The 12,601-nt window shown below is 39.1% G+C and overlaps 1 protein-coding gene across 2 annotated transcripts in view; it reads right to left on the reverse strand.

Annotated features, from left to right (window-relative positions):
* Positions 1 to 12,601, reverse strand: part of LOC133583834 (bis(5'-adenosyl)-triphosphatase-like) — a 282,505-nt gene that overhangs the window by 219,806 nt on the left and 50,098 nt on the right. Inside the window, exons 1-2 of one of the 2 annotated variants that reach the window (XM_061937676.2) lie at positions 12,331 to 12,510; positions 8,618 to 8,740 (exon numbers count right to left, since the gene is read on the reverse strand). In XM_061937676.2, coding sequence (XP_061793660.1) covers positions 8,618 to 8,723 — 106 coding nt within the window. In that variant the 5' untranslated portion in view covers positions 8,724 to 8,740; positions 12,331 to 12,510. Of the gene's footprint in view, positions 1 to 8,617; positions 8,741 to 12,330; positions 12,511 to 12,601 lie in introns of those variants that run through there. The other variant, XM_061937675.2, reaches the window with a different exon arrangement.

The following is a 12,601-nucleotide window of genomic DNA, read 5'->3' on the forward strand; positions in this document are numbered from 1 at the left end:
AGTATCTTAACACCCAAACACGCCCACATGCCTCGCCTCTCTCTCTAGCCTCTCTTCCCGTGGCTCTCCACAACGCGGCCACAGCCCCCCGAGCGCGGCCTTGCATTACACCCGTTCGTCTCGCAATCGCGCATCGCATGGTGTGCTCATAAATCACCGAGCTGCAACAATTCATTAAGGCTGACTGTTGCAAAGCATCGGACATTTTCTAGCATCAAACAACATCAAACAACTCTTCCCTCAAACAAAAGTCCGTGACCATCATCGCTCGTCTGTGACGGGAACTAACAAGCCAAATAATAGTCCTTGAACATTGCTCCAAAGTACAGATTTTGTGTTGATTTATTGTGCATACAAAACTAAACATTGACTTGTGCAAAGGCAGTAATATATGTTAAAACGAGGCGGCAGCTGAAGGACTTTCCCTTAATCCACTCTTTTATCCCTCAGGATACTTCCGAGTCTGACGTAAGACCACCATGTGACTCGTGTCCCATATGTAACCATAGAATGAACAAATATACTACAGTACTAAGACTAGTGCCCAAAGAATGGGTAACTTACACATCTGTGAAGGAACCATACAGGTACTGAAAGGTACATACAGGTTTTGGAGCAACATATGTTGCCATCCAAGCAACGTTATCATGGACGCCCCTGCTTATTTCAGCAAGACAATGCCAAGCCACGTGTTATAACAGCGTGGCTTGCGGGTACTAGACTGGCCTGCCTGTAGTCCAGACCTGTCTCCCATTGAAAATGTGTCGCGCAATTTGAAGCCTAAAATACCACAACGGAGACCTCGGACTGTTGAACAACTTAAGCTGTACATCAAGCATGAATGGAAAATAAATCCACCTGAAAATCTTCAAAAATTGGTCTTCTCAGTTCCCAAACGTTTACTGAGTGTTGTTAAAAGGAAATGCCATGTAACAGTGGTAAAAATGTCCCTGTGCCAACTTTTTTGCAATGTATTGCTGCCATTAAATGTTAAAGTTAATGATTATTTGCAAAAAAAAATAAGTTTATCAGTTGGAACATTAAATATATTGTATTTGCAGTCCATTCAATTGAATATAAGTTGAAAAGGATTTGCAAATCATTGTATTCTGTTTTAATTTACAAATTTTGGGTTTTGTATGTCACGGCTATTTTTCTTTCCACACACAGGCAAAAATATCTTCATAAAGATTATACAGCTTTGCCCGTTTAATATTTAAACATTAGGTGCACCTCATGTTGACTCTGCATTTAAAATAAAAGCTGCTTATAGCACTATTTATGTCACTGCATGGTGCACGTCGGTGTTATTGTGCGCTCGCCAGGATTAGTTGAAAACCATACTTTATTCCACCTTCTCGTGTTTCCTCAAACTCTGCTAGCCTCATGCAGAGCTTCTCCGGGTCTGGCTGACATTTATTTAATGACAAAATCAGTACGTCCACCTCGCTGTGGCGTCCTAATGTAGCCAGATGGCCAAACCCCACAAACAGAGGCATCCAAAACTGCATGCAAGCTCACGCCAAAATGCATGAACCTTACGATTTGTTGTTTTGACATTGTTTACCACAAGTATCTAACATTGTAACAACAAAACTAAGAAGAAAAAAAACAACTTAGCATCGGCATACTTGCCAACCCTCCCGGAAAGAGACTCCCGAAATTCAGCGCCTCTCCCGAAAACCTCCCGGGACAAATTTTCTCTCGAAAATCTCCCGGAATTCAGGCGGACCTGAGTGACGTGTCGACAGCCTGTTTTCACGTCCGCTTTCCCACAATATAAACAGCGTGCCTGCCCAATCACGTTATAACTGTAGAATGATCGAGGGCGAGTTATTGGTTTCTTATGTGGGTTTATTGTTAGCCAGTTTCATTAACGTCCTCCCAGCGCGGTAACAACACACAACAACAGCAGTCACGTTTTCGTCTACCGTAAAGCAGTTTGTCTGCCGTAAACAGCAATGTTGGGACACTCTTAAACAGGACAATACTGCCATCTACTGTGCATGCATATATGACAATAACATCTACAGCTTTTAGAGAGTACAGTGCACAACTGCGCACACAACAAGGAGACGAAGCAGAATGCATCATCAGAGAGGGTGTTCAGCATGGTTAGAAAAATAGTGACAGAGAATAGAACAAGGATGGACAATTCAACCCGTAACTCAACAATGAGTAGTTGAGTGTTATGTGTGTGGATATGTGTAAGTAAATGAACACTGAAATTCAAGTATTTCTCTTATTTATTTATTTATATATATATATATATATATATATACATATACAATACAAAAAAAAAATATATATATATATACCGTATTTTCCGCACTATAAGCCGCCCCGGGTTATTAGCCGCACCTTCAATGAATGGCATATTTCAAAACTTTGTCCACCTATAAGCCGCCCCGGGTTATAAGCCGCGCCTACGCTGCGCTAAAGGGAATGTCAAAAAAACAGTCAGATAGGTCAGTCAAACTTTAATAATATATTACAAACCAGCGTTCTAACAACTCTGTTCACCCCCAAAATGTAATGTGCAAATGTGCAATCACAAAAATAGTAACACTCAAATTAGTGCAGAGCAATAGTAACATCAATAACTCAACGTTGCTCGAACGTTAATGTCACACAACACACAAAATAAAGATTTAAAGCTCACTTTCTGAAATTATTCCTCATCCATAAATCCCTTGAGTTCTTCTTCAGTGTCTGAATTAAAAAGTTGGGCGAATACGGCATCCAAAATGGCCGGCTCCGTCTCGTCGAAGTCATCAGAGTCAATGTCGCTGTTGTTGTCCAGCAGTTCCGTGAATCCTGCCTTCCGGAAAGCTCGGACCACAGTTGAGAACGATATATCCGCCAGGCATTTACAATCCACTGGCAGATGTTGGCGTATGTCGTCCGGCGCTGTCTCCCTGTCTTAGTGGCGCAGGTCATCTTGTTGCTTCCTCTACCTACGCACCATTGATTCATTTATGTTTAATTCTCTCGCTGCTGCTCTATTTCCGTGTTCTACTGCGTGACTTATTGCCTTGAGTTTGAATTGTGCGTTGTACGCGTGTCTCTTAATAGGAGCCATTTCGTGGTCTTTACAGATGTAAACACACAAATGAAATGAAACGCAATATCCGGGGGCTTCTTCTTCTACGGGGGCGGGTGGTTGCTTACAGTAGAAGAAGCAGCGCTTCCTCTTCTATGGGGGCGGGTGCTTACCTTGGCGGTTGCTTACCATAGAAGAAGAAGCGCTTCCTCTTCTACGGGGAAAAAAGATGGCGGCTGTTTACCGTAGTTGCGAGACCTAAACTTTATGAAAATGAATATTAATATTAATCCATATATAAGGCGCACCGGGTTATAAGCCGCACTGTCAGCTTTTGAGAAAATTTGTGGTTTTTAGGCGCGGCTTATAGTGCGGAAAATACGGTAAATAAAATACTTGACTTGGTGAATTCTAGCTGTAAATATACTCCTCCCCTCTTAACCACGACCCCAACCACCCCCCGCCCCCCCACCCCACCTCCCGGAATCTGAGGTCTCAAGGTTGGCAAGTATGAGCATCGGTCTCCTTCTAAGACACTCAACAAAGCTATTTTGGGAGAAAGAATAAAACATCTTGTCACGAGTTATATATTTTGATGAGACTATCATCAGGTTTGAATTTGCATCTTATTTAATTTTGCACAGCAGCATCACATATAAATTCAGTCAGCAGATTCTTACGATTCAAATGTAAATTAATTATGGAGGACACCGCAGTATTTACAACTGTAAGCTTCAACGTCACAAACTGTCCAACAATATCCAGTAGGTTGATTGATCATACAGAAAAGGTTATCTGTCATTCATTTGTCATCAGCTACTCAATGCCATCAAGAAAATACAGTAGGAGTCAGATCAGATGGGGTAGGGAAGCTGCAGAGGAAAGATCCCGACTGCGCTTGTGACCATAAGGGAGCCTGGAACGGTTAAAAAAAAAAAAAAGTGTGTTTACTTCTGACTCAGCTCTATCTTCACCACAATAGTCCACTACACACCGATCTGTACCAAAACATCATTATTTCCACCGCACATGCATATGAATACTTCAACCAAACAGATTGCAGGGAATTCTGTTGTGCTCCGACTACAACCAAGCTGTCCCACAAACAATACGGAGTAAGCATTGAGAATCAGTAGAATTGCCATATATTTCAGAAAAAATATTTTTCCAAAACCAAAGACAAACTATGAGAAATGTGTTTGTTGGATCAACGCTAGCTTTTGGGACACCACATTTTCCAAATTGAATGTGTTAATTGTTTAGCAATTAACAAAAATAAATTACATTCAGACAATTCCATAGTTACAGCATAACATTCATGAACACTGTACATAAGATTACACAATTTACTTTCCTCTAGTAGTTTGGTCGTCAACGACATGTAGGCCTACCTTTTAATGAATGGTAAACAAATAAAGTAGCTTATATGGTAACTGCACTTTTTTTGGAAGTTTGCATATCGTTTACAACCATTATAAAAGACATGATGGATGGATTTTTTTTTTTGATGCATTTCAGGGTAATTTAATTGTAAATAAACAAATACAGTAGTATTTAGTAATCATTCAAAAACCGCCAACAAAATTCCATTAAAATTTTGTGATTTGAATATTAACCAAGTATTAGTGATATTGTTATTATAAGTGCTAACGCAGACAAACTATTTATGGCAGCGCCGTGATCACTTCCGTGTGTGCCTATGTTTACATCATAATAAATAAATGGGTTATACTTGTATAGCGCTTTTCTACCTTCAAGGTACTCAAAGCGCTTTGACAGTATTTCCACATTCACCCATTTACACACACATTCACACACTGATGGCGGGAGCTGCCATGCAATGCGCTAACCAGCAGCCATCAAGAGCAAGGGTGAAGTGTCTTGCCCAAGAGCACAACGGACATGACTAGGATGGTAGAAGGTGGGGATTGAACCTCAGTAACCAGCAACCCTCCGATTGCTGGCACGGCCACTCTACCAACTTCGCCACGCCGTCCCTATCATCGAGTGGTCTGCTGTTTCCTTGCTTCCTTGCTCCCTGTAAATGTAGTCTAGATCATAAATCATGCATCTCACCTGGGCAGAATAAGTCTGAGTAGGTATTCTGACAAGTTGGCACACTTTGAAAGCCATTTAGGACCTAAATATTGCCAGAACGACAAGAAAAGACAACTGTCAATATAATATTGATCATTTATTTATCATATTGATCAAACTACATACACTATTGAGCTAGCGGTGTACACAAAAACATGAAATAATACTTTACCGATACTGTATTATGATTGTTCAGGTTTTGGTGTCCTATAGCATTATGTTGTGATTACAAACTCAAAAATCATTTAGCTGCTGACGCAAAAGCTATCTTATCTCTTGCCGTAGCGATCTTACTTATTGCAAGACGATGTGTTACTACCCTAAATTAACAGTTACTTATTGTACGCTCTTACAAAAAAAAAATTGCTACAGCTTGGTTGCAGAACTCAAATTAAGTATTGTTGACAGTTTGTGGATGCATTTTTAAAGGTGATTTTTAGGCAGAATGAATTGCTCCCATTAGCTGCATTGCAAAAACGAGCCATTTGAAAAAAAATTAGAATGCAAAAAAAACCTTTTGTCTTCTTTTCTCTCATTGGCATTGTTAAGAATCGTCAAAGCTCCAAAAAAGTGCAGTTCCCCTTAAAACTAGTTTACAGTTGAATGCTGTTCATTAATTTTGACAAACTTCATTTCAATACGTGAAGCTACGAGAAGCGGATGGACACTTTTAAACGTATTTAGATAAATGTGAGATGAAGGACGAGTGGAACTAAAGTCAATCCCATCAAATATTCACTTCTTACTTTGTTACATGTTGTAAAAGTAGTCAGTTATTAGTCTGAACACGAGTGAACCGAATGCCAATGCTCACAGGCTAACGCTAAATCTGATGTGTTTATGTTGTCGCTTTTCGATAAACACTGATATTTATACCTCATACATCTTTATCTACAACTGAAATGGAGCATAAGGAATCGCCTGACCTTCAGGAATTTATAATTTACTGAGACTTTCTGACTGTTGGACATTGTGGATAAAAGCCTGACATTTTTTGTAAAAACCTATACACTTTTCTTTTTTTAAATAATATCGTTATATATTATATTGCATTGTATTTCATTTACTTAAACTTTAGTAAAATAAATATGTTTATTTATATGGTATCAGTGTAGAAATGTACTGTACCACTCATCCATACATCATCAACCAAAGCAAATAATTTGCAGGGATTTAATAAATTCGGGACATTGTGAAATTCTGCAGGGACAAATATCTTTTTATCTATTTTATCTTAGATTATTTTGTGAGTTTGTTTATGTTGAAAATTCCTAGTTTGTGAAGCCCTACTCTGACAATAAAAATAAAAAGATACATTCTGAATGGCATTGTGCTTTCCAGCCACATATCCTCGTTAGGTGTGGATGTATATGTACAGTAAGGTATACACAGTCGTTAGAGGGTATTTTCTTGCCACCAAACATCTGTTGCCAGGCAACAGCAGGGTGATTTAGGTAATGCTTTACTTATTGTTCTGATATGTCAAGGCTGAACTCAATGGATGAAACATAATGGATTACTGTTAAAGATACTCTATTTGATTTGATTGATAAGTTATGGGTCCCATTATATGGACATTCATAGGTGTATACGTTTTGTTTCATATCAAAAATGAATGGAATCTAGTGATGGGTCGTTTGCTAACAATCTTTATCTTAGAGCTTGGAAAAAGTGCAGGGCTCAAATTTAACCACGGCAACTGCGGCAAAAGCCGCGACCGCCCTCCTCATTTGCCGTAAATCCTAAAAAATTTACCAACATCTGCGGCAAGAACATGCCGTGACCGCCCTTCACTTTCTACTTGTTGATGGACGAGGGATGTAACAGTAAACGGTATACTGATCATTTGCGATAAAATTCCAGACGGTTAGTAATACCGTCTGTTTTAATTACCGAAAAAAACGTCATTTATTAATGCATTTTAGTCAACACGAAGTCAGGCGCATGCTCACTAACCTCGTTTGGCTTGATAATCATTTGCGGACTAAGGACACGGACTTTGCTCGGGAGATTTCCCCTCGGCGTAAACTGAGCCCAGCACTTGGTTTACGGCTTCCCGGCGTGCGTTTAAGAGCACACTGCTTTGTTTAGATGGAGACGGGTGTGGACAATATTGGAGACCCTTGTCCCCACACTAAAAGTATACAGCAAAGGAGAAAACTATTTCATGTTTTGCAGCAGGGGATGTGTCGTGAACGTTGTCACAACTTGTTTATAAAGTCTTTACTTTGTTGACTGGGATGTTCACTAGCCCTTTATTTAACTGCAAACTGTATCAGTGTTCAAATAACAATGCTAGCTAAAATGTTTTGTCACCTCATCAAACAGAACAAAGGCTGTGAAGATTGTGTATTCGATGTGAGAGGTGTCACTATTTTTGTTGGCCAAACTGTTGTACTGAACCAAGAGAAGAACTAAGCTTGTTTATTAGACTTAATCGTCATTAGTCAAACTGCTTTGTGTTTTATTTTAATATCAAAAAGTAAACAAGGTTTTTTTTACATTACTTGTGATTTTTATGTCACAAAGGTACTACAAAAACCATTCATGTGACACAGCATTTTGTTAATGTTTTATTGTGTATAGTTAATTCCTATAGTTTCTGCTCAAACACTTAATGGATATGTCCCTATACATCATTTACACGTACATATAAATGTACATAACATAAAAAAGTATAATAACACAAAATACCTCCCTCTATCAAAATGTAAAAATAGAGATAAAGGCATCATTAAATGACAAAGCTGACAAGTTTATATTATTAATGAATAAAAAAAACATGCACGCACGCATGCATATTATATATATATATATACATATATATATATATATATATATATATATGCATGCATGGGAGCCCCTGCCTGGAAAGAAAATTGCCTTGGTGCCCTTATAACTTGCCTTGGTGCCCTAAAATATGAGCCCTCTTTTAAGGCAACACTTGCCCTGACCTTAAAAAGTAAAAATTTGAGGCCTGCAAGTGCATTACAAATTTTTGGACAGTTGCAATATGATGATTGATGTGCTTCATGTGGCTGGGAATCAAATGTTATATATAATATATGTACAGTATATATACAAATGAAACATACTTGACATACAGATTAAGACATTGGTCCTTTTAAATGGTAAATGGGTTATACCTGTATTGCGCTTTTCTACCTTGAAGGTACTCAAAGCGCTTTGACACTATTTCCACATTCACACACACATTCACAAACTGATGGGGGAGCTGCCATGCAAGGCCCTAACCTGGACCCATCAGGAGTAAGAGTGAAGTGTCTTGCTCAAGGATGGCAGAAGACGGGGATCGAACCAGGAACCCTCAGGTTGCTGGCACGGCCGCTCGACCAACAAAGCCACGCTTGGTAAATGTGATATGTGAGGTGTTACAACATTTAATTTACTTCTTTTTTTTTTTCTTTTTTGAGTCGCCCGTGTCCTACCTCTTGTTACAAACCACAACAAGGATACGTCCAGGCACCACTGGCTTCCTGTTGACAAGAGCAAAGGACAGTTCTGTCTGCAGGAACACGGCAGAGACCTTGATGAGGTGTTGTCCAAAGCGCAAGGTCGTCATGTTACTCACTGGATCGTCTGAATAGAAACACAAATCACAGACATTCAGTCATGTCAGAATAGGACATAGTGTTGTGCACCACATAACATATTTATGCAGTGCACACTATGTGCAACTCTGTATAAAAGGTTATGCAATATCGACAAAATACAATATCAATTTTGATGATAGGACTTTTAATACTTTCGTAGCTATACTACACACCATAGGACATATCTGGGCAAATTAAGGCCCGGGGGCCACATGCGGCTCGTTAAAGGGGAACATTATCACCAGACCTATGTAAGCGTCAATATATACCTTGATGTTGCAGAAAAAAAGACCATATATTTTTTTAACCGATTTCCGAACTCTAAATGGGTGAATTTTGGCGAATTAAACGCCTTTCTATTATTCGCTCGGGAAGCAATCCGCCATTTTCTCAAACACAGAGTCAAATCAGCTCTGTTATTTTCCGTTTTTTCGACTGTTTTCCGTACCTTGGAGACATCATGCCTCGTCGGTCTGTTGTCGAAGGGTGTAACAACACGAACAGGGACGGATTCAAGTTGCACCAGTGGCCCAAAGATGCGAAAGTGGCAAGAAATTGGACGTTTGTTTCGCACACTTTACCGACGAAAGCTATGCTACGACAGAGATGGCAAGAATGTGTGGATATCCTGCGACACTCAAAGCAGATGCATTTCCAACGATAAAGTCAAAGAAATCTGCGAGCAGATGAGGGTATGTCTACAGAATATATTAATTGATGAAAATTGGGCTGTCTGCACTCTCAAAGTGCATGTTGTTGCCAAATGTATTTCATATGCTGTAAACCTAGTTCATAGTTGTTAGTTTCCTTTAATGCCAAACAAACACATACCAATCGTTGGTTAGAAGGCAATCGCCGAATTCGTCCTCGCTTTCTCCCGTGTCGCTGGCTGTCGTGTCGTTTTCGGTGGCATATGGTTCAAACCGATATGGCTCAATAGCTTCAGTTTCTTCTTCAATTTCGTTTTCGCTACCTGCCTCCACACTACAACCATCCGTTTCAATACATGCGTAATCTGCTGAATCGCTTAAGCCGCTGAAATCAGAGTCTGAATCCGAGCTAATGTCGCTATTCCTTGCTGTTCTATCCGCCATGTTTGTTTCGGCATCACTATGTGACGTCACAGGAAAATGGACGGGTGTTTATAACTATGGTTAAAATCAGGCACTTTGAAGCTTTTTTAGGGATATTGCGTGATGGGTAAAATTTTGAAAAAAAACTTCGAAAAATAAAATAAGTCACTGGGAACTGGTTTTTAATGGTTTTAACCCTTCTGAAATTGTGATAATGTTCCCCTTTAAGCTTTTCAATCAGGCCCCCCGGATATTCTCAAATAATATTTTTTTTTATCTTTAAGATGGAAAGTGTAGCTGCCATTATAATGTGCAGTGATGTTTTCTAATGACCGTAAGTCTTAAACTATACAAAGTATTTCAATGGTTGGAATCGGCACTGTTGCATGATACACTAGTTACTATGGTCATTGTCAAGTTCTTCAGGTTTTTTCACAGCCGTGCCCAAACTTGAAAGGGCCAGTTGGACTCAAGAAAGATTCAAAGGGACAACTCAATCATTTTTCCTTGTGATTTATTGATGTTTGATTTGAAGCAATACAATAAAGTGGGTTATCGGTGTAAGTGAATGGATTAACAGAATGAATAGTTGAATAGTCAAATGGTAGAATAGTTGAATAGTTGAATGGTAGAATAGTTGAATAGTGGAATAGTTGAATAGCAGAATAGGTTGATAAACTTAACCAAACAGAAAAAAAACAGTGTTTCATAAACATACAACATAATACATGCTTTGCTTTTCTTTCAAATCAATCCAACCAAAATTAATTTCCACTGATAGGGCCTAGGTTTAAGAATAAACTTAAACATTTCCAACAATATGAATGAAATTAGATTTAAACAATCCAAAGAATATACTAGTGATGGGTCCGGCAACGCCGATGCATCGGCGCATGCGTCGAGCTCATAGAGCAAAACCCTGTGTCGGTGCGCGTACCGCTTTTAGAAAGTCACATGACCGATCATGAGCTGTTTCGGTCACGTGACCGATACGCGAACTGTGTCGCACTGACGCCTCTTCTGTGCCCTGTGAGTGGGTCTTTTCTACAGCCGGAGAAATAATAACTAAAAAGAGAAATTGTCTAAAATTTAATACGTTGGAAAAACTGTTTTTTTGGAATAAAAATGTGTAAAAAAAAAAAAAATTAAAAAAAAGCATCCTCATTCACATCACATTCTTAGATTTCCATGTTATGATACATGTTCACATTATTTATTGACTGTATATAAAAAAGAAAAATATATTTTCATTTAAATGAAGATATGAAATTATCCTAAATGAAAAACAATGACTTGGTTTATATTATTGTATAAACTAGGTCAGTGTTTTTCAACCACTGTGCCGTGGCACACTAGTGTGCCGTGAGATACAGTCTGGTGTGCCGTGGGAGATTATCTAATTTCACCTATTTGGGTTAAAAATATTTTTTGCAAACCAGTAAGTATAGTCCGCAAATTATGTGTTGTTGAGTGTCGGTGCTGTCTAGAGCTCGGCAGAGTAACCGTGTAATACTCTTCCATATCAGTAGGTGGCAGCCGGGAGCTAATTGCTTTGTAGATGTCGGAAACAGCAGGAGGCAGTGTGCAGGTAAAAAGGTGTCTAATGCTTTAACCAAAAAAAACCAAAAGGTGAGTGCCCCTAAGAAAAGGCATTGAAGTTTAGGGAAAATTATGCAGAACAAAACTAAAACTGAACTGCCTACAAAGTAAGCAAGAACAGAATGCTGGACGACAGCAAAGACTTACTGTGGAGCAAAGACGGCGTCCACAAAGTACATCCGAACATGACATGACAATCAACAATGTCCCCACAAAGGATAAATACAACTGAAATATTCTTGATTGCTAAAACAAAGTAGATGCGGGAAATATCGCTCAAAGGAAGACATGAAACTGCTACAGGAAAATACCAAAAAAAGAGAAAAAGACACCAAAATAGGAGCACAAGACAAGAATTAAAACACTACACAGGAAAAGAGCAAAAAAGTCAAAATAAGTCACGGCATGATGTGACAGGTCGTGACAGAAACACCTACTTTGAGACAAAAGCTATAGTGATTGGTTGGTTATGGTTTTAAGTCACATCCAACAATTGCGATAACTTTTTACTGTCAACTGATTTTAGTTTTTTAATGATTTCTGCTGCTGGTGTGCCTCCGGAATTTTTCAACGCAACAAATGTGCCTTGGCTCAAAAAAGGTTGAAAAACACTGTACTAGGTCATAAAATCAGTGTCAGTTGAGTCGGTCCATAGGTTGCCTGTAGGGATTTTTAACGTCCAGCAGATGTCAGTGTTTAGTGACACAGTATCGACACAGTTTTGCAATGTGTCGAAACGCTTCATGACGCCTCATCAACCCATCACTAGAATATACTTAAACATCACTGGTAACTTTTTAAATGTACTTTCAGTCAACTTAAACAATTTTGTAAACATCAGTGAAATTATCTTCTTTAAACATTCTCCCCAGTGAAATTATCTTCTCTCTCTTGGTTTCCTCACCAGTTGCGTCTTCTGAGTCCACACAGGAGCTGTCTTCCTTCCTCTTAGCAGCATGTCAAAGGGGTGACTGACTGAAGCTCAAACATTTTTGAGCATTTGCTCTGAGCAGGTGAACAGGTGAATTCAATCAAACCAATCTGTTGGAAGCAGGTGGAGATGTTCAGCCCTCAGCTCTCACTGTTGCCCCTTCAGGCCTGGAGTGTGCTCTACAAATCAGTGGTGTTTGTGCTGCTCTGTACTTTGACTTGACATGATTATAGTAACCTAATTA

This window comes from Nerophis lumbriciformis, linkage group LG03, assembly GCF_033978685.3.
Source record: "Nerophis lumbriciformis linkage group LG03, RoL_Nlum_v2.1, whole genome shotgun sequence".
In the NCBI taxonomy this organism is placed as follows: Eukaryota; Metazoa; Chordata; class Actinopteri; order Syngnathiformes; family Syngnathidae; genus Nerophis; species Nerophis lumbriciformis.